The sequence below is a fragment of the Cervus canadensis genome, chromosome 11, assembly GCF_019320065.1.
Source record: "Cervus canadensis isolate Bull #8, Minnesota chromosome 11, ASM1932006v1, whole genome shotgun sequence".
NCBI lineage: Eukaryota > Metazoa > Chordata > Mammalia > Artiodactyla > Cervidae > Cervus > Cervus canadensis.
In genome coordinates this window covers 59431405-59456995 of record NC_057396.1, presented here as the reverse complement: position 1 = coordinate 59456995, position 25591 = coordinate 59431405, and the positions used below count along the sequence as shown (strand labels likewise).

General features: G+C 49.4%; 1 protein-coding gene across 3 annotated transcripts in view; it reads left to right on the top strand.

The window, feature by feature from the left end:
* Window positions 1–25591, top strand: part of ABTB2 (ankyrin repeat and BTB domain containing 2) — a 188875-nt gene that overhangs the window by 128154 nt on the left and 35130 nt on the right. For 2 of the 3 annotated variants that reach the window (XM_043481532.1, XM_043481530.1), the window contains exons 2-3: window positions 11033–11179; window positions 18498–18711. In XM_043481532.1, the coding sequence (XP_043337467.1) occupies window positions 18518–18711 (194 nt within the window). In that variant the 5' untranslated portion in view covers window positions 11033–11179; window positions 18498–18517. The remainder of the gene's footprint in view (window positions 1–11032; window positions 11180–18497; window positions 18712–25591) is intronic. The other variant, XM_043481531.1, reaches the window with a different exon arrangement.

The window sequence follows — 25591 nt, the reverse complement described above, 5'->3', positions numbered from 1 at the left end:
TGTCCACTCATCAGCTATGTCTCTTCCTTCAGGACGCCTCCCTTGACTACTCGGCCTACATAGTCCACTTAGAGACCCTCCTCTGGGCTCTTTGGTCCAACTCCATGTAGCTGTTTTCACATATTATTGACTTGGCTGGTATACCGTCTGCCCTTCTTCAGTAGACTGCAGACATCAAGAGGTCGAGACTATGTCCTGTTTACTTTTCAATCCCCAGAATTTAGCCACTTCTGATAGATTATTAGGTCATCAGTAAACAGAAGAAGGGAGTGGATGAATGCAGAATAAATGATCCATCTATGGTGAGTAAAGCATGACTCTTTATCAGCACAGGCCTTTAGGAAAAAAATGGGATAGGTTGGCCTCGGGTCCCTTACTTCCTGCAAATAGTGATATTACTTTTGTATGGTATCTGATGGCTTTATCCCAAAGCCGTTGGCCCTGGGAATCAGTGAAGTCTTTTATAAGAATATTCCCATTTATTACATGTTTGCTCTGTTTCAGGCATTTTGCTAAATGCTTACTTAACTTCTAATTCTCAAATAATCCTGTGAATCCTATTATTAGGCCTACATCAGTTCAGTTCAGTCGCTCAGTTGTGTCCGACTCTTTGCAACCCCATGGACTGCAGCACGTGAGGCTTCCCTGTCCATCACGAACTCCCAGAGCTTGCTCAAGTTCATGTCCATCAAATTGGTGATGCCATCCAACCATCTCATCCTCTGTTGTCCTCTTCTCCTGTCTTCAATTTGTCTCAGCCTCAGGGTCTTTTCCAGTGAGTCAGTTCTTCACATCAGGTAGCCAAAGTGTTGGAGCTTCAGCTTCGGCATCAGCCCTTCCAATGAATATTCAGGGTTGATTTCCTTTAAGATTGACTGGTTGGATCTCCTTGCAGTCCAAAGGGACTCTCAAGAGTCTTCTCCAACACCACAGTTCAAAATCATCAATTCTTCGGCGCTCAGCTTTCTTTATGGTCCAACTCTCATATCCATACATGACTACTGGCAAAACCATAACTTTGACTAGATGGACCTATATACAGATGAACAAATTGAGGCTCAGAGAGGTTAAGTAACTAGTCCAAAGTCACACAGTTAATAAGATTCATAACTGAGTTTTAAACCTTCTTCCCTCTGATTCATGTTCTTAAATCACCTGAAAGATCTAAAGCAAAGCAGGTTATATTTTTAGAAGGACTCTAGCACAGTGCATTTCTGACTAATGTGCTCATATTCTATTAATAAATATCTTGGCCATCTGCCCTGGACTTTATGATATTACCTCTTTTTACTTAACCCCCAAGGAATGATTGTGCTCAGGCTGATTTATCCCTCTCCTTCCTTTGGGCTGACACGTGGAGACGTCTTCCACCCGCCTCTTTTACCTGCTGGCAGCACTGCCCTCACTGGGGATGTAGCTCGGAGATCACTCCCAGGAGGAGCTTTGCCTTCTGTCCCATCTGTGCGCCCACCTTTGCTCCCACCCACCCCCAGCAATGGCAGTGGCAAGCCCCCCTCTTCACGCTTGGTGATTCCGGCCCTGTGACATAAGGATTTCCCCCAGCTCCACCCCCCGCTCTGGGACCTCTCAGTCCCAGCACATTGCAGCTTCTACTGGCAGCTGAGGCCGCCGTGTAGCTGCATCACGATCACACAGGTTCAGTGTGTTCACGGCTGCACCGAGTGTCGGCAGGAGGCCACCGGAGATGGCTCCCCAGTCACCACCATCTGGCCAGGTGAAGGAGCTGGCCTTCAGCGAGGCTGATTCTTGGAATGAGACTTGCAGACAAAATCTCACCTCCTGCTTAGGAATATGGAACAATTTCTGAGTTTATTTTCCTTATTTTTTTATTAATATTTATGTAAAACAAATAGGTTTTTTTTCTATTTGCTTTTTGTGCCTCCATGAGCTCACAACAGTTGTAATAATGGTTTTATTTTTATTAAAATATGTATGTTCATTTTTTAATCAGTAGGAAAAAAGTATGAAGAATAATGGAGGAAAAAAACCATCTCAAATTCTCCCGTGCAGAAATAACTTTTATGTTAAATGACCTTTGTTCTGGGCTCTTTATAAGTAATTAGATCATAGTTTTGTTCTTTTCCAAAACATTCATTTGTTTTCTTATATAAAAACTTAATTTCCGTTAACTTTCTGCCATATTTGAAATTATGGATATTCCTGTGCTCAGAAGAAATGATCTGCCATCCTCTTCTCCCTCTAAGTATATCTCCCCCATCTCATCCCCTATTTCTCTTAGAACAGTCACTTTTTACAACACCAATAAATCAAATTTGTATAAAGTTTAGAAAGTGTAGTAGTTAAAACATTTTTATAGCCCCAGCATAGAGAGAACCACTCTCACCGTGGTGGTGTGTGCATGAGCTGGGGGGTGGGATGATATTTCAGGGTGATGACTGTGTGTGTTTGCATTTTACATGTGCTGTTGCCTTTATACAAGTGTGGATGGCTGTTGTCCTTGGCTTGCAGGAATTGATGTGCTCAGTCACCGTGGGTCAAGGATGGCATGTGACAGAGGACCATCGTCAAGTGGTGGATTTTCCTTTTTTTTAGGAGGCGGCAGTTGCAAGATTCAGGCTTCCTGGGTCACTCAAGTTCTTGATGCGTTACATCAATACTTTGGAAAGAGGCCACCCAGAATCTCTTAAAAAGTACTCTAAACACCACGGGGATCTTATTCCACAGGAAAAAGCTCAGTGGTTCACGTGTGAGTTCTGCGCTCCGTACTGCCCCATGTTGTGACTGTTGCTGGGTTTTCCAGAGTTCACCTTTAGGTTTAATTTCCTGAAATTGATCTGCTTGGTTACTCTGGCTTTACTTTACTCTCTTGCAAAGGAGGGAAATGACAATGAACAGGCTGCATTTTGTTACGTCTTTACTTCAAAACAATTAGGCAGCAGTCCATGATCTTGACTCGTTCTTTTACGGGCATTTTCATCCCCTGGGTCTGGGATGGAACTGATATGAACTTTAATTAAACAAATCACCAAAATGCCTATGAGGTGGCATTCCTAGTGGAGATTTCAAATTCACTCCCCACTGTTTTGTTGGTCTGTTTTTTTTCCTGGTGGCCCCTCTCCCTGTCTAAATCTTCACCCTGCTTGGAGCCGCCTGGGAATTGGGTGAGCCAGTCCTGAGTTCAGAGGTGTTGCTGCCAACGGGAGGGGAAAGAGACAGCCCAAGGCCAGCTCCCCAAGCTGGAGCCCCACCAGCAGGCCCAAGACTGTCAAGGATTCCAAAGAGAGATGAATTCCAGCCCAGTATTCACTATGAGGTTTGCTTTTTACCATTCTTTTTTAAAACCATCTTTTTAAAGAGAATTTGGCTCTGGCAACAAGCATGTTGCACTTCATCAGCCTTTGATCTTGCCCTGGGTCCTCTGGCCCCTGGTTCCCTGGGCAGTCATAAACCGTTATTATTTCACGGTTTAATGGTAAGCTCCCAGCCCTCTGGGCCTCTCTTAACCGGAAGACCACCTTCAGCCCTGGTGGCGTTCTGATAACTTAGAGCGGGGTGTTAACCAGAGCATGGCTATGTTTGCTTTTAATTTCCTGACCTTGAGGAAGAAAGGGAAAGGGCAGTGCTAATTGGCCTGGTAAGCGGTGAAGAAGTCTTCTGTCGCTGAGCTTGTAGACGGAGCCCTGTGGGAGAGGCAGTGTGAACTCGAAGGATGGGCAGGCTGAGTCTGAATCCCACTTCCTCCGCTCACTTGGTGACCTTCACCAAGTGACCAGTGCCATCCAAACCAAGTGTCCCTCATTGGTAAATAGGGGCTAGTAACAGTACTGGCTGATAGTAATGAGACCATTCCCAGGGTCTTCAGAGGGGCTCAAATGCTGCTTCATCTGACTGGTAGTGTTGCCCAGTGTGGGGTCAGCCATCTTCATTACTCACTCGTAGTTCAAACCTGCTTCCCAGACTCAGCTTGGACCCCCACTCTTCTCTTTTCCTGCCTCCCCACCTTTGCTCCTCACTTGAACGCTTGGGTCTCATAGCATGGTGCTCTCATCTTTAGGTGGGTGCTGGCTGAGAATCACATGAGCATTTGATTACTCTTGAGGAATCATTTTTACAGGGAAGACTGACAGATCTTCAAGTCAAGCAGATTTCATTCCAGTTCTAGGTTTTCCTCCTTATTTCCTTCATCTTTCCCCTGCTTCAGCACTCCTCCCCCAATCTCTTTGAACTTAGACTATCAGGAGAGACACCATTCAGTGAAGGGAGTTGTTTTTTTGTTTTTTTTTTTAATCAACTGTCTTTATATTCCATTTGGGTCTCTCTGGAAAATATTCCGGCTTTAACTCTTCAGCACTTTGTTCAGTGTGACTAATATACAACAACTGGGCATTAAACATACTATATATAAAATTCCAGATCGGAGAATGGAAACACTTTTAAAATAAATAAAAATGGTTGGATTATGTGAGCTATTTGGAAACTGTTCAGTGGGGCAATATAATTTTTATTTTCAGAAGCTTATGGATTGAACCCCACCCGAGTGTCCAGCTCCTAAGAAAACTGGTGAAAAAAGATGCCTTGCCAAGTTTCCTCTCAAGGGCAGTAAAAGAGCAATCCTCTGCATCCTGGGTTTCATTTTAAAGAAGCAGGAAACGGACCGGTGGCCTTGGCTGTCGTCACAAATGAGCTTCCCTAAGTCGGCCAGCAAGTCGGGGGAAGTGTGTAGGGGCCAGGGACAGGAGAGGGTGCTAGGCACACGGACTTGCACGGGTCTCTGGCTCCACTGCAGTCACAGCTCCCTGAAAAAAACATTTGCAAGTCTGCACAGAGCTCTGGGAGTGGAATGTCGAGTTGAGGGGACAGTTAAGTTACAGTCTTGATGGCCTTTTTAAAATGTTCCCACTTTTAATTTTATTATTATTATTTTTAATTGATTGCATTACAATATTGGTTTGATATCTGTCATACATCAACATGGATGAGCCATTGGTGTCCCTCTTGAACCTCCCTCCCACCTCCCACCCTTTCCCACCCCTCTAGGTTGTTACGGAGCCCCAGTTTGAGTTCACTGAGTTTACAGCGGATTTCTATTGGCTATTTATTTTGTATGTGTTAGTATATACCATTGCACTACTGTCTCCATTCATCTAACCCTGTCCTCCCTCTCACCTACCTTGTCCAGAAGTCTGTTCTCTGTGTCTGCATCTCCATTGCTGCCCTGTGAATAGGTTCATCTTGATGGCCTGTTGATTACTGGTCAGAAAAACTGAACTGTAAATCTATTTAGTTTTCACAAAAAAAAGCTTATCTTTACATTACAATTTTGTGTCTATATGTATGTATGGGGAGGGGGTGTTGTTATAACTGGAGGAGAATGAAATCATAGGAAATAATACTATCAGGGCCTATTTGTTTCCACTGTTGACAATTCAGAAGTTAAATAGTGGAATGAAAGTGGGGGAAAAGGTTTTGAAGTGTATACTTTAGTGCTGGATCAGACTTAAGAGGCCGTCCAACTGACTGCCTTATCTTACAGAGAAGAGAATGAAATTCCCATTGGTTTGGTGTTTGGGCTGAGTCCTGCTTCTGAAAAACCTTAGCACTCTGAAAGTCTGGACCCAGTGTGCAGTCCACTGGCTTCTGCCTTGTTGCTTGCTTGCTTGGAGGAACCAGCACCTCTGCAAGCTGAAACCCAGCTTGAATTCCTGGTTGACTACCGGAAAGAAGGCAGGACTGTCTTCTAGGCCCTGGATTTCCCATCTGACTCTATGGCGCCCTCTCTGGGGACTGGTGGAGAATCACCTGGAAAGGAACCTGAGACTGAAGCAGAGCCAAGTGACCAAACACGGAAAACAGCTTGAGAAACCAGGATCAGGTGTGCGTAGGCTTCTTAACTCTGCTGATTTCGTGAGAAGTGCTGGGAATTTCCCCCTTTACTGGCAGAATTATTTTCGTGCCTAGGTATCACAGACAGAAGAATATTCTCTATTCTTATCTATGGAAAGGTGTTTGAACTATTCATGAGGTGGGGTGTCATTGAAGAGTTTAAAGCCAGAGAAAAGAAGAGTGTGTGACCAGAGTAACATACTTTCCAGGTGGCGCTAGTGGTAAAGACCCCACCTGGTAAAGACCCCTCCTGGTAAAGACCAGGAGATGTAAGAGACACAGGGGGTTCTGTCCCTGGGTCGGGAAGATCCCCTGGAGGGCGTATGGCAGCCCATTCCAGTATTCTTGCCTGGAGAATCCCATGGACAAGGGAGCCTGGCAGTCTACAGTTCATGGGGTCACAAAGAGTCGGACACGACCGAAGCGACTTAGCACCCACGGCCAGAGTAAGGGATGTCAGGGACTGGTGAGATGGAGGTGGGAGACAGGGGAAGGGCTGCTCACAGGGTCCAGAGGGAAGCCCGAACCAGCAGTGACAGAGCTTTGAGATAGGAAGGTGGTGAGAGCAGCAGGGCTTGGTGGTTGATTGGATGTGTGGGGGAGGAGGGAGAGAGTTGATAAGGATGACTCACAGGTCTGTCCTTGGGCAACTGGGTGGATGTCATGCTGTGCTCAGAGAAAGGACTGGCAGCTCTGGGGAATGAGATAATGAGTTCTGAGATTCAAGGGTTGGGCAACCTGCTTGAGAAAAATGGAGAGACGGAAGATTGTGGTTGTGTGTGTAGATTGAGAAACTTAGAGGCTTCACATAGGGCCAAAGCAGATGGGGTGGAACCTTGTTTCAACAGAAATGCTGATTTTGGAGATGAGAGAGGCAGAGGATGCCTGGATCTTGTGTACTCCTTCCCCGCCTCTCACGCAGTAGTTCATTTCACGGCCATGATCTGAGCCATGCATGTGGGTTTTCTCTGTAACTGTTACAGCGTTCAATAGGGACTGATTTGGGTGTCCTTATTAACTAGTAAAGGAATGAAGGTTTCACTCCAGCTTGCTTTCTTTTCCATCATGACTGAAATAAAGTTTTTTCTAAGGATTTTAGTAAAGGGAAGGGAGATGCTTTGCCTTTCTTTTTTTTTTTTTTTTTTGTTGGAAAACCCTTTTTCCAGAATAACCTTGCCCCAGGCCCATGTCATAAAGCTGGGAATTTCTGTGGGCAAAGAAGGCATAGTGTTGAGAGAACTTAAGGCAAATGTTTTCCATCTCCAGTGAGAATGGCTGAGGATCAGGCTTATGTGGGAGAGAGAAGAATTTCACATTAACAACAACAACAAAAAAAGCTTCCTTAGGGGACAGAATCAGCAGATTCAGAAGGCAAGCTATGGGACTGCATTCTGGAAAGATCAGGGGGAAAAAGAGAGACAGGCTTCTGCCCGTAGAGCTTCACTCGAGGCCTCCAGGGATCCTTAGCAGGTGGTGCCTGGAGACACATTAGAAAGAAAGTCATATTTCTGGATCTTTATATTTCTTCCTCTCAGACTCCAGGTCCAAACAGAACAGAACCCCTTTTCTCGCACATATCCTCATTCTCTCTAACTAAAGGACAAGGTGGTCAAAGTTAGGACGTCATTTTATTTCAACATCTTGAGACTCAAGAGATTGACATTCTAGCCCCAGTTCAGTTCCTGATCCTCAATAACCTTGGGAAGGTCACTTAACTTTGGGGGTGGGGGCCTTGGTTTTCTCATCTATACGATGGGTGCAAACATTACCTCATGAAGCCTTGGGAATTGAATGTGATCTTGCATACAAAGTTACCGCAATCCTGGCACATAGCGAGCCCTCTGTAAAAGTCAGCAGTGGCTATTACTGATAATGACTGCTCTACCTCCCTTGCCGGGAGAATAAATTACATACTCGGTGTTAGAAGTCTCTTAAAAGCAAAAGGTACTATGCAAAAGCTGTGATGCTATCAATTACTATTATTAATAAGAGGCTCATAATTACCTTTGCCACAGTATTAAGTGAAAGCCCCTTTGGGTGGGTGATGACTGGGAAAATGGGAACAATTATTAATGGAGCTGCCAGCTCTTGTTACTAGATCCACTGACATAATATTTCTCTCTGGGAATCCTTTGACAAATCAGCTGACCTTCCTATTCCCTTGCCCTAAGCACTGTAAATTTGATCCACATGTCCCCAACATTGTTTCTGTGGATTAATAATGAAGAGAAGGGGGAGAGTGAGGCCTGCATTAGGACCTCTCGTTGCGTAGAGACTCTCCCAAATGTTTGGGCTGTCCGTGGGGTTGAGCTTTTTTAGTTGAGGGGGTGGGTGGGTAGGCGGGGGTTGTCTTTTGTTTAACTTGTTTTAATGCCCAGAGCCGGCTCTTCCTAATGTGTTTGGGCCCTCAGCTGTCAGGGAGAGGTTCCGCTTTGGGGACGCAGATGGGGGAGGGAGGACCCAGTCATGCCCTCCTCCTCCCGCTGGAAGCAGAGCTTTGAGGAAGTGCTTCGATCACCACTGCCATCCTGGAAGGGTCGAAGGGAGACTCAGGGCGCGGGTCTCAGGCACGCAGCAAGGCAGAGAGGGAGCACAGAGGAGGCCTGGAGGCCGGGCTGGGGGACGGGCAGGCTAGGGGGCAGGGCTGCACCGCAGCTGAACCTCGAGACCAGTCAAAGACCGCTGCCAGGATCCTGGGCAGGAGGGAGACTGCTGTGTGCGTGAGGCCTGGCACCGGGGCTTCCTGGAGTGAACCGAGCAGGAATAACGACAGCTCTGAGTCAGGACAGCCATAGGTGAGCTTGGCGGTGTGCATCTGGGCTCACAGAGGGATGAGTGCGTATATTCTAGGGCCAGTCAGACCTGGCTTCGAATCCTAGCTCTGCCACTTGGTAGAGCAAGTTATTAAAACTCTCTGCACAGTATCTAAAATGGAGACAGAGGTGCCTGCCTTGATGAAAGATTAATGCATGAAGTCTGTATTTCCAGCACATAGGGAAAATACCTGTAATAGCAACTGAAGAGCCTTTAACTCTGAACCACACAGCAGTCCAAGCACTGACATTCAACAACTCAAGTCATTCCTCACTGCCACACCGTAAGCTCAGTAGTAACCTTTATTTTCTGTAGTTAACACGTGAGGAATCTGAGGCACAGAGAAGTGAAGTAACTTGCCCAAGATCACACAGCTGGTTCAGTGACAGAGCCAGAATCATGAACCCAAAGGTCCCAGCTCCAAGGCCCTGTCTTGAGCTCTTTGCTACAGGACCCATTCCTGTTGTCATCCTTGTGACAATTTCTGTGGGCAGGATAGGGAATTCTAGCCCGGATTTGGCCGCATCCCAGGGGCTCTCCCATTATCTCAAGGAATTTTAAGAGATTTCTCCCAAAAGTGACGGATTAAACTCCTGTGGGTATTTTGCTTTTTCAAAAAAAAGTTCAAGGGGGTTGGACCAAGATGCCTTGATCGAAGAAATAGCAGTTATCAAAAACCGGGAATCTCTGTGGCCACATGCTCTTAACCAATGCCTCAATTTTAAGCCAGTCTGATTTTGCTTCTCTGGTGTTTTCTAAGAAGCCACACAGTGAGTTGAAGAAATTTACACGCTGTCACCCTCTGGGATTGATTCTGACAGCTCTGCTCCTCTGTTGTTGAAGTGCTAATGAAAAACACTAATTGGCCTTGGCCAGTGGCTGGAGTGGGGAAAGCCAGCATCCTTCTTTCTGGTTTCTCTTAGTCCTGTTCTTGGCTTGAAGGAGAAGGGGGTGGTGTGTGGGCAGCATGAGGAAGTGAAAGGACTCCAGGGGTGATGCTGGCTTTTGGGTGGGCAGGGTGGACCTTTATAGCTGATGCCCCATTCTCTGAGCAATGAGAGGACAAAGCCAGGTCTCTTTGTCACCCTGGAATCCTGAAGACAGCACAGTGCCTGGGAAGCACTCTGAATATTCAGCGAGTGAAGAAGGGAAGGAATGAGTGAATGCTTGTGTGGCCCACAGGTGTCTGGAGGCCAGTTCCTTGTGCAGCTTCAGGAAAGGGTGGTCTCCACTGCCTTAAACCACATATGCAGGTGGGCCACCCCGCATTCTGGCTCCCACAACACCGGCCACAGTTAAAAGTCAGCTGTCCTAAGTGGAACCTTGCAATTGGCCCACTTCCCATCTCCTGCTCCACCAGATGGGAAACAGGGCTATGGACTTCCAGCTTTGCTTCCTTCCTCAGGTGACTTGTTGATAAAAGACATTTTCACATATTGAGATATAGGGAAGTCATTCTGGCTTGTACATGAGTTAATTTGATGTTGTTGTTATTGCTGTCTATTTATTTATTTGGCAGCTCCAGGTTTTAGTTTTGACATGTGGGATCTTTAATTGTGGCATATGAACTCTTAGTTGCAGCATGCGGGACCCAGTTCCCCGACCTGGGGTTGAACCCAGGCCCCCTGCATTGGAAGCTTGGAGTCTTAGCCACTGGGCCACCAGGAAAGTCCCTAACTTGAATTTTATGCTAACCAAAATAACCTGGGGCCTATCAAACATACACTGTACATCTGCTTTATTGCTGAAGAAAAAGGCACATTGACCGGAGGTAAATAACGTCTATGTTAAAAATAAAGGTTAAGGACTTCCCTGGCAGTCCAGTGGTTAAGACGTCACCTTCCAGTGCCAGGGTGGGAGTTAGATCCCTGGTTGTGGAACTGAGATCCCATGCTGAAAAACTGAAACATAAAACGGAAGCAGTGTTGTAACAAATTCAGTGAAGCCTTTAAAACTGGTCCACAGCCAAAAAAACCTTTTTAAAAAATTTAAAAAATAAAGATGAAATGCCCCTCTTCCTGGGATGGTGCTACTGGCTCTCCTTTGATGATAAAGACCCCCTTCCCAGGTGCGAAGGCCTTAATGACTCTCTTGTGTACATGCTGGTCTGTTCTTTTTTTTTTTCTTTTCAAACCTTGAAGATATGTAACCCTGACTTGTTTAATATTCTTTATTCTGACAAGGTAGAAAACTGTTCTGAAGACTCTGCTTCTCCAAAGCAGTTTCTCAGAGTAATCCGGGCAGCACACTTCTAGGCTAGTCCTCCGTTTGGTGCAGATAAAACTCTATTTTATTCTTACCATCGATTGTTTATTAATTGTATTCACTGACACGCCACCTTGTCTCCCCACAGGGGTCCTCTCCCTCCCCGCGTACTTCAGCCCCTACAACGGGGGGTCCCTGGGCCACGACGAGCGAGCCGATGCCTACGCGCAGCTGGAGCTCCGGACCCTGGAGCAGTCCCTCCTGGCCACCTGTGTGGGGAGCATCTCCGAGCTGAGTGAGTGTAGCCCCCACAGCCCGCTGGCTCCGAGGGAGAGGTGGGGAGGAGCCCGCCTTCTGGGTCCTGGCTTCCTCCTCCTCTGCGCGTGTCCTGCCTTCTCTGAAAACTACCCATCCTTTAAGGCCAGAGGTTGCAAACCAGTGGCCCACAGACATGCGTGGTTTGACCAGCAGGTGCATTTAATCACATCCAAACCCAGATCTCTGATTTCTCTAGAGAAATCAGACTGTCTGACACCACTGTGCCCCATCCCTGGATGGCGGTGATCAGGGGAGCTGAGCGGCAGCTAAGGGGATAGCAGGAGTTCCCTTCATTGTCATATACCTTGGTATCTCATACCTGACCTGTCCCATGCATCTATTTTACCTGCCTGGCCCCAAAGACTCTGAGTTTATAGCCAGTGTGAGAAAGAACGCACCTCCTGCAACCTCAACATAGAAGAAGAAAGAAAAAAGCAAAACTCTGGCTGGAAGGTGGCGGGTGTGGTCGGCAGACACAGCCCTGCAGCACCCTGGGCATCTCCCAGGACCTCGGGGCTCTCTGAAACACGCTGGGAAACCCCTGGGTCTAGGTCATTATCGCTTGACAGCTGCTTCAAAAAAGCATGTTAGGAGGCAAGAGATCCCCATGTCCCCCAGTCTTTCCCTCTCATTATCCTGATTATTTGAGCAATCAAACTGCGCTCTCAGCCTCCTCAGTTCTCCCTTCCTGGTCGTAAGCCCACCCAGCAGAGGGTGGGCACACTTGCCCAGGGTCATAGCACACAGCGTGGAAACAGATGGAGTTTCACTCTGCTCCCGCTTTTTCCGCTTGTGATTTCTCTGAGGTTTCTGGCCCCTGAATAGTGAATGGCAAGTCTTTCTGCTTCTTTAGGACACAGCTTCCTCCCTTCCTGCCCGCAGTCTTCCTTCCCTCCCCAGCACAGGAAGTGAAGGTGCCTGGTTCAAGGTCATAGAGCAGATTGGTAAAAGGGCTGGTTCAGAAAGCAGGACTTCAGGCTCTTTGTCTCCTAGGGGCATTCCAGCATGGCCACCTGGGTCCCCTGCCCTTGGGGACCCTGCAGGAAGTGGGCTTGGGTGTGTGGGCTGTCTGTGAGCTGGGTGTGAGCTACGCAGAGTCTGTGTGATGAACTGTATTGGCCCGAGGACAATGAGGAACAAATGTAGGCTTCAGTCCACTGGAGAGCACTTGGGTTTTGTTTTGCATTTGGAACATTGTGAGCATTTACTGTGTGCAAGGCAGTATATGAAGCAGCTTGGTCACATGATCTCATTTACTCTGCAGAACAGCTCAGCAAGGTATGTCCTGGTGAGGGAACTGAGGCTTAGAGAGGAAAAGCCATTGCCCCCAAGTCAGACTGCTGATTGGAAGAATCCGAATGAGGGCTTGACTCGCGCTGTGTCTAGCTTTAGCAAAGCTCTGAATTACTTAGGGCTATGGTGGGCTACAGCCCATAGGGTCGCAAAGAGTTGACTGAAGTGACTTAGCACACACGCATGCATGGACTGCCTAGATGTGGCTAGCAACCCAGCCACCAGCATCTCAAGGCAGCTGAGGTCAAGATAGGAATCTGATCTTGACTTTTATCATAGAGCCTTTTATTGTAGTAATCTCCATACCCGTTACAATCCACAGGAAGACACAAGGCGGGCATTCAGAAACTAGTTCGGGAGACAGGCTTGTCATCTTTCTGTCCTTGTCATTCAGCCCAGGGACCAAGTCCTGTTGTTTCTACCTTCTAAAACTATCCTGATTTCTGGTTTTCTCCTTTCACCACCTTCACTTCCAACAATTCAGCCCAAACCAGGGCTATTTAAAACCCAAATTGGATTATGTCACTCTGCTGCTCAGTATCCCCTCCATTCTCCCCCATGGCTTTCCAACACACTCAGTGAAATCCAGGACTGGACACGTCATCGATCTGGCTTCATCACCTACTATTCTTCTCTTGCTGAGCGCCCTGCAACCACCCCGGCCTCCTGGCCAAAATCCTCCCACCCCAGGGCCTTTGCATTAGGCATTCCTCTACCCGTGACCCTTTCCCCCAGGTGCCCAGTCATGGCACGTTCTTTAAGTTTCTGCCAAATAACACTTACTAGACAGGGCTTCCCCACAGACCCTGCAGAGACTCGAGGTCCCCGCGTCATTCCTCTGTGTCCCATCTTGTGGCTTTGGTTTATTCCAGGCACTGATGGACACTTGGCAGGTGAATAGTTGGTCATCTCTCCCATGTGATTAGAAAGTCACCATCACAAGAATGGAGACTTTCTCTGTTGTACCCCTGGAGTACGCATCACCCGTGTTGAGAACAGTGTCTGAGCCATGTGTGTGTGTGTGTGTGTGTGTGTGTGTGTGTAGAAATGAATTCTCTGCATGCTAAGTCACTTCAGTCGAAGTGACCAATTCTTTGTGACCCTATGGACTGTAGACCGCCAGGCTTCTCAGTGCATGGGATTCTCCAGGCAAGAATATTGGAGTGGGTTGCCATGCCCTCCTCTAGGGGATCTTCCCAACCCAGGGATCGAACCTGTGTCTCCTGCATTGGCAGGCAGGTTCTTTACCACTAGTGCCACTTGGGAAACCCAGTGAATCCTCTATCATATAGTTTTTGCCTCCTAAAGCCCACCTAGGACTGATTCTCATTCTGGCTCAGCCATTCCTCAGGCCAAAGGCAAGAAGGAAGCCCAGAGCATCTTTTACCGACAGTCCAACTGGCTATGTCATGTACCAAGACGCCCAAGCTCTCTCACTCTGAAACCACTGTTTTTGCTAGTCATGGTGAATGAGGAAGAAGGTGAAGGTGGAGGCAGGTATTGCAGTTTTTCCCTCCGAGACTAAAGAACTTAATGAGGCTAGTGATACTTGGCACTGAGTTCCTCGTCCCTGAAAGTTTAGCCCAGGTTTAACACGCATCCTCTCACTGCACTTCGCCAGGACCAGCCTGCCAGGTCGGTCGGGAAGTCTCACTCTTGTATCAGGTCCAGCTGCACGGGGAGCTCCAGCCACTTGTCTTTTCCTCTGTCCCTCTCTACTTATAAGAATGTAAATGGGAGGGGATAAGAAAGAAATGAAACACTTTTTTAAAGGGAACCAGGTGGTGTGGGCCTCATTTTCGAGACAGTGTTAAATCCCAGGTTGCCCCTGCTCCTTTTTTTTTTTTTTTTGACTTCACCAGGTCTTAGTTGCAGCATATGGGATCTTTAGATGCAGTATGCAAACCCTTAGTCGTGGTATGTGGGATCTAGTTCCTTGACCAGGGATTGAACCGGGCCCCCTGTAAAGGGAGTGCAAAGTGCTAGGCACTGGACCACCAGGGAAGTCCCTCCCCTGCTCTTTTTATTCAATGGCTCCTGATGGGCGTTAGACAGACCAGAGGGAACCCATAGCACCTCTGATCAAGGTTCTCATGACTAGCAAGCAGAAAGGGTGTTTCTCCCTGCTCCTGGGTGTTCCTGGGCTTTAGACTGAGGTCTCATCAAGCTTAGGGTCAATTGATTCTTGAGTACAAAGACATCTCAGAAGCAGCTTTGAGAACCCAGTTTTGCCAAACCAACAGCACAGCCCCATTGGGCCACAGCTTCTCAAACTCGCTGTGGTGATGGGCCAGGAATGGTATATCCTCAGCTCTATTGGGCTTCCCAGATGACACTAGTGGTAAAGAACCTGTCTGCCAATGCCCGAGATGCAAGAGATGTGGGTTCGATCCCTGGGCTGGGAAGGATCCCCTGGAGGAGGGCATATCTTCCCACTCCAGTATTCTTGCCTGGAGAATCCCATGGACAGAGGAGCCTGGCAGGCTACAGTCCATGGGGTTGTAGAGAGTTGGCTATAACTGGAATGACTTAGCATAGCTCTATTGCAAACTGAAACTTTTATAAAATAAATAAAAAGGAGTGTCTAGAAACACAAAGTGCAGGTCAGATGCAAGTCATCTTATTTTATTATTAGATTAAATGGGCATAAAATAACTCTGTCAAAAAAAAAATCACTCTGTCAGACTGCTCTGGAAATTTTTTCAAGCTCACTTTCAGTTTCTGAACTGAACTTCTGAACCAGTAACCACCAGTTTCGCAGACCTGTTGCAGTCTGCAGACCGCCCTTCAAGTAAGCAATGTTGCAATGGTCGAAAGCATGTGTTTGGTACACAGGGATCGCAGTTCAAATCCTGGCTGGTCCCCTTGCTGCTTATGCCCCTGGACACATTTAACTTGTGTAAGCCTGTGTCCTCATCTGTGAAACAAAAATGCTTTGCTGATGGGGTAGCTGTAAAGACTTGAGATTTTGTTGTATCTTTTCATGTCTGTCACAAAGCCTAGAAAATAGAAAGTGGCAGGGAGGACAGTCTCTCAGGGAGAACATCCAGAGCACACGGCTGTCTTTGCCTGTTACACGGCGCTGCAGTGCAGCTTAAGTCTTTAGATGCCTGATCAGAGTTGTCTGCAGGCATCTGTCTTTTTGGTCTTTGAGAGAGACTGGTAGCCCGCAGCTTGGCTTGGAGCAAAGTATCCAGGGTCTCCATCTCTAGTTCCCATGCCTTCATGGAAAGGCCTTTTGGAAAGGCCTTCATGGAAAACTTCATGCCTTTTCTGAAAGCCTCTCTCTTCCTGGTTTCCCTTTTAGGGAACCCTTAGGAGGCATGTCTGTTCCTTCCTTGACTTTCTTGGCTGCATTCTGGCTGGAAGCGTGCTGCCAAGGGGTCTACACCAGTAACAACACAGTAATCTTAAATGTAATGAATGGTAACAACTTCTACCTTATCAAATTTTGAAATGATATTTCACCAAGGTTTCTTTGATGCTATCAGGGACTCTGAATTCTCCTCCTTGTGGTCCTGTGGTCGTGCCAACGGTTATGACATTCAGACCTGGAGACACGGGAGCCAGGTTTCAACTTATTGCAGCCAACATAGGTCTACAACTAGCTTCTGGGAGGTGGCTTGGCCTGGAGTTATTGGGACCAGTTTCTACCACCCAGGACCTGAGGGCAGAGCTGGGATCTGGCATTGTAGGGCTGGACTCCTCCTGTCCTGGGAAAGGTGGAGCAGCCCTTGACTGCAGGCAGAGGTCCCAGGAGAAAGAGTATGACAAGGTGGCCTGTAGTCTAGAAGAATAACAACAAAGGACAGGAATAATAGTGGTGATGTATTTAACTTTACCAAGCCCTTTGTGCCAAGCATGATGTTAAATGCTTCACATTGGTTATTTATTTGAATTCTCAGAACTTGTGGTTAGAAGCAATTATTTTTACAGATAAGGAAACCGAGGCTTTGATAAGTAACTTATAGAAGGCGCACAGTTAGTTTGAAACCTAGGCAGGTCTGACTCTGGAATCTATGCTCTTAATTCGCTTACCTGGTGATCCTCAAATCTGACTGGACATTAGATTCAGCAAGGAAAGTTTTACAAAATATAGATACCTGGGTCCTGCCCCAGGCCAATTAAATCAGTTTTGGGGATGGAACCAGGTGTTGGGGACTCTGCTCTCAGCCCTCTTGGCCCTGGGATCTGGCAGGAGGCACCCGAGCTGCAGCCGTGGGCTGAGCAGGGTCCGCTGTGTAGAGAGGAGTGAGGACCCAGGGTGAGGGGGCATGGAGGGCTCTTTCCCTGCATGGAGGTCTCTAGTTCCAGGGCTGTCACTGTCCCTGCTTGGAAACCAAATGTTGTCACTCTGGCGGTCATGGGAGGACTTGGCATCTAATGAGCTCAAGTCAAGTACCACCAGAAGTGTTTCAGAATGAAGTGAATGTGTAAGGCTACATTTTCACTCTTCAAATGCTTGCTGAGCACCTGTTGTGCAGTAGAACCCGTGCAGGGTACCAGGGGTACATAGAACAGAGTACCAGACCCAGATGCTCCGCAGGGAAGTTTAAGGGAATAAGTAAATGATTTGGTCCGGTCGAACATCAAATGACGCTTCACCTGCCATAATAAAACCTGCTGGTTTCTCCCTCCATAGGTTCAGCTTTGCTCAGAGGCTTTCTATCCAAGGGGCTATCTGTGAGGAACTGCATGGGTCTAGAGGAAGCTGACCCTCCGGAGACGCTCCCCTGAGTTCTCAGGCCTGAGAAGAATGGAAGGCGCCACTTTTCCTAGAGTGAGGGGCCCGCAGGTGCCTGGGGCTGTTTCACCCATCCTTTCTCAGCATTGTGGCCTCACACAATGATGGGATGTTTCCTGTCCTAAGCTGGTGGGGTATTGAAAAGACTTGACTGGGGAAGAAACCCAGCACAGGATATAGGAACCTGAGGACCCCACGACCTTCAGGAGGGCAGGCCGTGGCCTGGGTCTCCGCTCAGTTCATGGACTTTGGAGACACACAGATGTGGATTCAAATCTAGACGCTACCATTTACTTAACCTCTGGACACCGTGGCATCCCTGAGACCAGGGAAATGCATGGGGTCATTAAACGTTTACTTACCAGATGAGCCTCAGTTTCTTCATCTGTAAAATGGGGATGTACTTCGACCCCAGCAGTGTACAGATCAAATTAAATCCTTTTTCTAGGAAATGGAACACCCGGCACATAGTAAGCATAGTGGATGGTGGTGGTGAGAGTTTTCCTTGGGGCATGGAAAGGGAAGCCCTTTTCTGCAGAAGTACCTGCACTTCTGGGGACTCCCCTGGTGGTCTAGTGGTTAAGAACCCGCCTTCCAATGCCGAGGACGTGGGTTCCATCTTTGGTCAGGAAACTAGGATCCTACATGCCACGGGGCAGCTAACCCCTCACTTCTCAACTACTGAGCCTGGGTGCTCTAGAGCCCTTGCTCTGCAACAAGAAAAACCCAAGGGCCACAACTGGAGAGAAGCCCCCCATTACAACCAGAGAAAGCCCACACACCACAGCAAAGGGCCCATGCAGCCAAACATTTAAAAAAAAAGAAAAAAGAAAAAAGAAGTACCTGGACTTTGCCCCAGAGAGCACGGGAAAGAACCACCACACAGCCTGGCACAGGAATTAGAGGCTGAGAGGAGAGGCCCAGAGAGATTCCCATGGTCGGAGCCGGGAGAAGGCTCGTGGGATGGTGGAGCGAGTGGGGATGTTGAAAAAGAAACTGTATTAGCATAAGGTCTGGTGGGGCCGGGCCCTGCCTAGAGTTTCATTTCACTGTTAGGGCAGGACTGGAAGTGAAAGGGAATCTAGAATCCTATTGTGCGTCTGGGTGACAGTTGCCACCTCCGCCTGCTGCCTCGGGGTAAACAGTAATTATGCATGCCGGCTTAGGCACTGTTCCTCTCGCCAGCAAGGATCCTTGGAAGAGTGTGCACTGGGAACTGACTTTTTCTCCCCCTCTCTCCTGCCCTCCTCCCCGCCAGGTGACCTGGTCTCCCGTGCCATGCACCACATGCAGGGACGCCACCCGCTGTGTCCAGGCTCCAGCCCCGCCCGCCAGGCCCGCCAGCCGCCCCAGCCCATCACCTGGTCCCCCGACGCCCTCCACACACTGTACTACTTCCTGCGGTGTCCACAGATGGAGTCCATGGAGAACCCCAACCTGGACCCCCCGAGGATGGCCCTGAACAATGAACGGTAGGGCTCTGCCTTGGGCTGCCTACCTGGTGGGCCACGCGACCCCGTGAGCATGTGGAGTGACTGACAAGGTGGCCGAAGAACCCTGACCCTGGCCTGTTTGCCTGTGGGGAGGTGGCCTGACACGGGCAGGGACTGTGTATTCAGTTGGAAGAAGGTCTGGCCCTGGAGTGCAGCGGGGTTTGATGACCCTGGGCTGATGTATTTTGGGTTGTTGAGGCTCAGAAGTTGGGCTTTGGCCCCTCTGCTTTATCACTCACCACCTGGGCTCTCAGAAAGTCATTTGCCTCTTTTATAAAATGAGGTATTCACACCTGCCTACAAAGGTGGGTGGTAAGACACACGTGAGCTCGTACTCTGAGAAAAAGCACTTAGGACAATGTCTGGGTGGTAGCTGGCCCTCCATCAGTGGTAGCCGTCACCTCTGTTGATGACCGTGATGTCATCATTCTTGTTAGAAATCTCAGGCACGTTTTGCCCCGTCCACTCATTTTACAGATGGGAAGGAACATCATGGCTCTGGCTGATTATCTGATCTCCAACAACTTAGTGGATGAACAGCCCCAGGGCCCAGGCCTGCTGGCTTCAGTCTAGCGCTCTCCCATAGGGGCCTAGCCCTTTTGCAACTGATGGAACTGGATCATCATCATCTTAATCCTCTGGGAGCTACCTAGTGAATGCAGGGCCGAGGCAGGCAGGGCCTGACACAGAGCGAGAAGGTGGCAGGTGGAGGCCCCAGCTTCCCTGAAGGATGCATCAGCAGGGAGGTGGGGTCAGAGCATGGGCCCTCCACCCCAGCTGTTTCTGCTTTGTGGAGAAATTGTTGTGGTTGCCAGAGCTTGGCTGAGAAGGCAAAAGGGCCGAGAAAACATCTGGAGAGGGCGGGGACGGGGAGCGGGGGGGCTTGCTTATTGGTCGGTGAGGTCCCCCAGGGTGCCTGAGGCTGGGTCACCCAAGCAAAGGTGACTGGGAGAGGAGGTGGAGGTACCTCCCTGGGACCTGCTGCCCCCAGGCTGGGCGGCTTGGCCCTCGGGCTGTGACCGTGGCCATTGGCTGCGGCGCCGGCCAGGGAGGTGCTCTTCTGCAGGCATTGTGCCTGGAACCCCTGGGATGTCTTTGTGGCCACCCTCTGGCTTTCCTCCCGGGAGGATTCCCAGGGCCTGACGCTCCGAAACATGGCATCAGGGTTCCTGTGTGACCCAAACTGCTCGTCTGTATGAGATTATCGCAGCCACTCTGGAGTGGTAACATACACACGAGTGTGTGTTTAGATAGCCCATTATTTACAAACCGCACTGTCTGTGGCACAAAGAAATTGGTTGCAAAGTCATTTTTCCATGAATCATTTCAAATGAGTGTTAGACACATGGAAAATTGGAACCACCATGAGGAAAAAAGAATCCCCAAATGTCAGATTTGGGCACGGTAAGGAGGACACCTTAAGAATACCCAGGCGGGTGGACGGCCCAACAGCTCTCTGATGGCCCAGCCCCTGGCTGCTAAGCAGGTCCTGCTAGGCTTGGGCTCCCTCTGGGAGCCCTGCCGCCCTTGGAGAGTCAGGTTGGCCTTCCTGCCGCAGGCCAGGCCATGTGTCTCTGTGAGGTGCTGCCGCTCTGACACCCTCAGCAGAGCTCTGGGGACCCTCTTCCTCCTCTGCACAAAGAGGCTAGAGCTTGCCAGGGCTCCAGGGAGACACCCTTTGCTTCTGCGAGTCTGGCACTGTCTCTGTCCTCTCCCCTCTCCCTCTTCATTCCCTTGAGGTTCCTCCCTCTGTCCCAGGTCTGGAGCATGGGGTCAGGTCTCCCAACCAGAATAGGGCAGAACCTCTGGGTCTGCTTGGGGATTCAATGGTTTGTCTGGCTCTGTTGGGATTAATGGACCTCTCCCGTGATCTCCCACACGTGGGCTAAGGAGCTCAGTTCGGTAACTTGGGTTGGGCCCATGACACCATTGATGGTGCCACTCCAGTCCGTCTCATAGGTTTCCTCTTTGAAGAAACTGCTCTTCTCCCTTCCCGCTGGGGGCTGTGTGTGACCACGAGCATGCTGACAAAGGGCGGGTGGGTCATGCGTTCATCCCTCCGTGAAGCTCATCCTGGGTCCCTGCTACCCACAGGTCGCCTCTACGCTAGTCAGTGGGGCCCCAGTATCTCTCCATAAGGACTGTCCTCCCCATGGCCTCCTGCTCTAGGTTTGGAGGGAGGAGGGAAGTAGGGACTGCAAGGGGGCAGCTTTGCAGGGGCACAAGGAGGCACTCTCACGTGCTTCCATCTGCCACCACAGTGAGCCGGGCAGCAATGGGAAGGGAGCACAGGCTTCAGACAGAGACTTGAGCTCAGATCCAGCCTCCCACATAGGGCCCTCCACGCCTCAGGCTCCCCATCTGTAAAATGGGGCTGTGAGATAACACACGTGAAAGGCGCCGCCTCTTCCTTTTAAAGGGCAGCTCTACCTACTTCTGCTTCCGTGCCCCACAATGAATCAGCAAGGCACGTGCTAACATTACAAATGAGGGCACAGGGCCGGGGGGCACCGAGCTGCTGAGTACCCAGGCAAGGATTCAAATCAGGTCTCTCTGACCTGAAGCCCTTCACCAGCCAGGCTACAGCATTCCCACCCATGGCTGAGACCCAGTCCTAAAGCTCTAAGAAAACCTGAGTGGGTCCTATCCCTGGGGACCCACCTCCTCCAGGGTCATTCCGTCCCCACCAGCCTCTCCTCTCCCAGGACACCTTCCTCGCCTCCTGGGGAGGGCCCCTGCAGCTGGAACCTTCCTGCACCCTCCCAGGATCCCGTTCTTGCTGGCAGCTTTGCATCACAGGCACCAGCGAGGCATACGGCAGAGTCTCAAACACAGGATTAGTCCCAGCTGCCACCCTGCAGGGCACATCATCACCCATGACCGAGCTCTGAAAGTGAAAGCACTTGCTGTCAGAGATCCAGGGTTACCCAGGGAGATGGGGGGAGCCTCCTTTCCCCTGCTTCATGGTCTGGAGGAAAACGGACAACCATCTGGCTCAGCATGGTCCTCGCTCGCTGTGCCGGGAGGCAGAGGGACGGGGGTCAGAACAGAGGGCATGGTACTCCTGGGATTGCGGAGTTTGGGGAAGTGGAGAGGGAGGTGGTGGAGACATGCAGGAGCGGAGGGAGGTCTGCTGTCTTGCCAGTGAATTGCTGGACAAGAACATCATGTAGCAGAGCACATGGAGGGAGACAGATACAGCTAGAGAGGCAGAGGGGGCGGAGGTGGGGAGGGGGCAGAAATCTGGCTTTCTGCCTCTGAACCTTGGGCATTGAGGGGGGCTCAGACCTCCCAAGAAGTGCTGCCAGCAGCCCGGAAAAGCCAGACACCTGCGGAATATCTGGGAATACTGGGAATGAAGATGGGCCACTTGTCTACACCCCAGTCCGTTTGCTTGAGCTTCACGCCCTGGCCCCTGACTTCCCTCTCCCCGGCCCTGCACGGTGCCCCTCTGTGCAGAGAAGCACGCTCCAAGGGCTCGGGCCCTGCTGGTGTTCAGGAGGCTGAGCCAGGAGGAGCGTCTGATTTGGGATGCAGCTTAGAAACATCTGGTGTCCTGTTTCTTAGCCAACGGAGCACAATCAGAGGGGAAAACTGCAATTCAAAGAGATCTCACTTCTCACTGTCTGATTTTAGAACCTTCAACCTGTCCCTTAGTCTCTGCAGAGCCCGAGTTCTATAGACAAGTAACATGTACTCCTCACAGTCACCCATAAGTTATGAGTGCTAGGGAAATAATGCAGGCAGGACTTTTTTAGAGCGGGACCTGGACACCGTGAATGCTCGGCATTAGCTTCTATGCTGATTAGTATCAGGCAGAAGGAATAAGCGAATGCCAAGACCACGTGGCAGGAGATAGAGGGAGGACCTGGGGGGCAAGAGAGAGAAACTGTGTGAAAACAAGGAAATGCAGTCCAGAATGATGCCCGAGGGGGCTGGGACCTCAGGGGCCAAGGCAAGGGGAGGCCTGAGCCTGTGGCCTAGGAAGCCTGACCTGCTGCCTAGCTCCATGGTCTCTGGGATTGACTGGTTCCCACTTTCCCTCTCCCCCCACCTCCCCTCTCAGCACCTGGACTGCTCTGAGAATAAAGGTGCTAGGAAGGCCTTCCTATGCTGCTGTGAGGAGAGGCCCTCCTACTAGAAGCCACCCCAGAGCTGTCTGGTACGTGCTCTTGCACCCCGGGCAAGGTCAGAAGTGGCACGGGGCCTGGAGTGCTGGTTTGATGCCACACTTAGTCCCCAGTTCCCATGGAGCTATTTTTGCTCAAAGTCCCTTTCCAGGTGGGATCCCAGAAGAAGGTACTATGTGTCCAGCCCAGCCCTTGGGTGCCCTGATCCATGTCTTGCTGGTCAGGAGGGTTCCTGCAAGTATGTGGACAGAACTCGGAAAAGCTGGAGTTAGCAAAGATGTGAGCCCACAGGGTTCTGGCCCACTCTACCTAAAGTCCACACCATGACCTCAGCTACTGCCCAAGACTGGGGGCTCCACTGGCCTCTTGGGTCATCCCAGAGGTGTCATCTCTGCTATCTTCTAGCAGTGTGACATGTCAGCCCATCTTTCCAGGCCTCCAGTTTCTTTAATGGTAAAATGGTGGAGATAATAAGATGCTACTGGCATTAAATGAGTTGAGTACAGTAAAGCTGTGTTAAAGGTGGCTGGCGCCCTGCCCCCCACCCATTATAATGGTCATCAGCCTTCTTAGATGATGTGTTTGACATTGAGGATAGTCTCTCTTCATTGACCTAGGATGATGTTTCTTTACAAGTGGTTCTCGAGCAGCATCTGGGTTAGTAATATGACTGCAACTCATACAGTTACTACTGCTACTACTATTGATACCCCTGAGATAACTACTGCCACTACCAATAATAATAATTAATAATGCAACTCCTAAAATTAGTCCTTCTTACAAACACTCCTGCTGATTATAGTTAGCATTATAGAGCGCATATTAAGTGACAGATACGATACTATCTTAAGCACTTTACTTATTAACTCACATTTCTCGCTATACTTCTGTTGATCAGCAGGGAAGGGATATAAGAGAATTATGAAGGAGTGCCTTATGTGATTGAGTCTCCTGCCTAATAAGAGAGGCCAAAATAAGACAAGGGGGGGGAAAAAAAGCATGAACCAGCAGATAGTGTTAGAGGAAGCTTGATTATCTGGTACTTCGTTAGGTCAGCTCTCAGGCTCTGCCACTGGCCTGGATTCAATCCCAGCTGTGTTACTTATGAGCCGGTGGCCTCGGTCATTTAGCCTCTATGCCTCAGTTTCTTCTCAGCAAAGGATGAGCAGTGCAGACTGCATAGGAATGTCGCGGGGATTGAGTTAGTATGTGCCAAGTATTAGTGCTTGGCACACACTATGTGTCAGTCATCGTCATTTTCTTTTCCTTCTTCTTCATCATCATACTCACCATCCTGTTCCAGAGGATCTTAGAGAAGGCTGGCATCCTTGGAGGGGGGTGGGCATGTTAGAACAGACTGGGCTTCTAACTGGGCCTTAAAGAGCAGCTGCAGGACACTGGGACAGATGGGGTGTGGGCAGCAGAAGTCACAGAGGGATTTTGTTGTTTTATGGTGTGTATTTCATGACCAACATGGATCTACTTTTTTTTTTTTTTTTTGGCTATGCTGGGCTTTCATTGCTGTGTGCAGGCTTTCTCTAGTTGTGGCACATGGGGGCCACTCTTCGTTGCAGGGCGCAGGCTTCTCATTGCAGTGGCTTCTCTTGTTGCAACCGCAGGCTGTAGGTAGGTGCATGGACTCAATCGTTGCAGCCCTCAGGCTCTAGAGCGTGCTAGCTTCAGTAGTTGTGGTGCACAGGCTTAGCTGTTCTGTGGCACATGGGATCTTTCCAGACCAGGGATCGAACCTGTGGCCCCTACATTGGCAGGTGGATTTTTAACCACTAGGACCTGGACAACCAGGAAGCTCAGATCTACATTTTTTCAAATACAGAATAGGTGTATGTGTGTGTTTTTAAGTCATCACTGGTTGTTGTTTGTCTAGGCAGATACTTCTAGGTGGGGCTTGAGTGGTTTTCCCGTGGAGACCTGCATCCTCAGAGGTGTGTGAGGATCAAGCCAGCCTCTCCTCCTCCAGCCACATGATCTGAACATGTCTCCTTACCTCCTGAACCCTGGTTTCCTCCTGTGTAGAGTGAAGATCCCAGAAGTACCTGCTTCCTGGAGGAGCCTCAAAATCCTGGGGCAGGGCTTCCAACACACATGAAGCCCACAGTGAGGAGAGGCTCTTCTTTGTTCCAGTCCGGATGCAGGAGGGGGCTGTTTCCCCTCGGATGAGCACTGTACATAAATAGGAGGCACCCGCAGATAGGCTGAGTGTTCAGTCTGAAGAAATGGGCTCGTTAATCTTTTGCTCAGCTTGCGAAAGTGTTTTCTTATCAAATAATAGAGATGATGGCAGTGATGGCTTTGTGCTCCTGACTTGTGGTTCTCTTAAATACCATTTCAAGAAGATTTGCAATGTTAAGCTCTTTTCTTCCTGCTCCCCCCTTTTGTGCATGAAATTTCCATCTGTTTACCCAGAATGGAAGTAAAAGAAATAAAAATAGCTGTTGGGTGAATTAAGTACTTGTTTCCCTGCACTCCTCAGGCTGGTGCGTCCAGGGACCTCTGAAGCCACTTGTCTGTGGTCTGCAGTGCACACAGGGAGCCATCCCTCCCACCCCTAATCATTCCCCATCCTTCTGTCTCCTTTTCATTTTCCTCCAAGCTCCTCCTCTGTCTGAAGCTACCTTGTCTATGGATTTGCTTACTTCCTTTTCTGCCCTCTGCTCACCCCTCTAGACGGTACACGCCAAGGGTCAGGATAACCACTGTGACTCCAGCAC